This window comes from Montipora capricornis, chromosome 6 (assembly GCF_036669925.1).
Source record: "Montipora capricornis isolate CH-2021 chromosome 6, ASM3666992v2, whole genome shotgun sequence".
Classification (NCBI taxonomy): Eukaryota; Metazoa; Cnidaria; class Anthozoa; order Scleractinia; family Acroporidae; genus Montipora; species Montipora capricornis.
In genome coordinates this window covers 4296637-4298328 of record NC_090888.1, presented here as the reverse complement: position 1 = coordinate 4298328, position 1692 = coordinate 4296637, and the positions used below count along the sequence as shown (strand labels likewise).

Sequence of the window (1692 nt, the reverse complement as noted above, 5' to 3'; positions counted from 1 at the left end):
CTTGCTTCAAAGCTATGCATTAACCACGGTTATTGATAAGGCAATTAAGGATTCGAAATGACTCTGCCGCACGAATTGACAATATCCTCGTTCACCAAATTCACGGATATGGGATCCGTTTTTAGTGGCAATGCTGTGTCAGACGTTAGTGATCTGCCTTTGACCTTCCCTCCAACTAAAATTATTGCTCCCAGCTTCGCGAGTTTTCAATTTTCTCTGGGGATGCATTGTCTCAATGATCTCGAGCTTATTGACTGGGAGAGTTCAGGCCCAACTTTAAATTATAGCTAAAAGTTGTTCCAACACTTGCCGTGCACATTTCGTTTTGTCGTGAAGAATAGCAAAAAGGAAACTGCCCTCGATAACCTTGCAGGCGCGTTCAAACTGGTATAATAGATGAGCTTCGAACAACGCTGGGTCATCGGTGTAAATGTTCACTGTCCAGTGTGCGAACGCTACCCTAGGCGAGAGGACACCGAAGCTCACAGATCTCGGAGGAACTTCTTCGGTGTGGGAATTTTCGACGGCGACGTAAATATCGCCGTATTCCTGTGCCAGGTAGTCGATATTTGATCGGAGTGGCTCAATAAGAGTGGATTCCATGTTTATCAGGTTGTGTCGAAACAATTTCCTAGCTACTGTGGGAGCAAAAACAACATCGCAAAGGTAATCCTGGGTGCAAGATGTGACTTCTGCGGCGGAATTAAGAGACGAAGATCGTGCTTTCTGAGGTCTGAGGGATGCTTTTTTGACGAAGCAGGCCAAAATCATATGGAATCCAAGGGACTTAAATGATCGATAAGCGGAATATTCCCCATATGTTACGAGGCGGTGTCTTGAAATATTTGGAAATCTTATTCGTATAAATTCAGTTACCGCATTTGAGAGGGCTTTGTATATTCCTTGTCCTTGAAACTCTGGTAAAGTACGTGCTGCTCGAGTGACGTATGTCCGTCCCTCGTCCACAATGACAAATGCCACCAGACTCTCTAGTTTGTCACCAGAGAAAGCTAGCATTACGTTCCAATTTTCCATCCCCATCCACGTGTGATACCTCTTTGGAAGATAGTCATTTCTTTCGTATATTCCCTCAGATATTTTCAGAATTTCGTGAAAGTCGCTTGATTGGGCAAGACGAAAAGCTAACCCTGCCATGGCTGAAAAGAATCTGAAAACAGGTCAGTCTTACAAGGAGTTTTCGTTTCCGAATACTTAATAGTTGACTCCTTAGACTTGCTTCAAGTAGCCCTCTTGAAACTCTTGGATTGAGAAATTAAAGCGAGCTTAAAATTAGGTCGCGCAGCGACCGAACGAGCGAGGAAGTCGGAAAGAACAAGAAGAAGTCTATGGAATTCTTTTCGCCGGATTCAGTGTCGCCATGGGTCACTTCTCATGCATTGATACCTTCATTTCAAATGTCGAGAACTTCTGCTTTCTATTGTACACTCATCGCCAGAAATTTCGAACCGACACGTGCAGTTACGACGAGACACTTAAAAAAATTCAAGCTCTAACGTCGCTTCCCGATTACAGAAGACATATGGGATATTTTTTGGTTAATCAGTTTACTGAAAAGATTTTAAAATGATCGGTCTTGGGGGTATCTACTTTTGATCGCATACCATCGATCTTTGTAAGCATTAGTTGTCATTAGACTCTGAATTTCGGTTCGGTTTTCGAGATTTTAAGATC

General features: G+C 43.0%; 1 protein-coding gene across 1 annotated transcript; it reads right to left on the bottom strand.

The window, feature by feature from the left end:
• Positions 1-276: 276 nt before the first annotated feature.
• On the bottom strand, positions 277-1155 carry LOC138053120 (histidine N-acetyltransferase-like). Its single transcript, XM_068899797.1, has one exon. The coding sequence runs from the start codon at positions 1153-1155 to the stop codon at positions 277-279; it is 879 nt and encodes a 292-aa protein (XP_068755898.1).
• Between the last annotated feature and the right edge of the window lie 537 nt (positions 1156-1692).

Coding starts and splice junctions, on each gene's coding strand:
- LOC138053120 (XM_068899797.1), bottom strand. CDS start 1,155: ATGGCAGGGTTAGCTTTTCGTCTTGCCCAATCAAGCGACTTTCACGAA.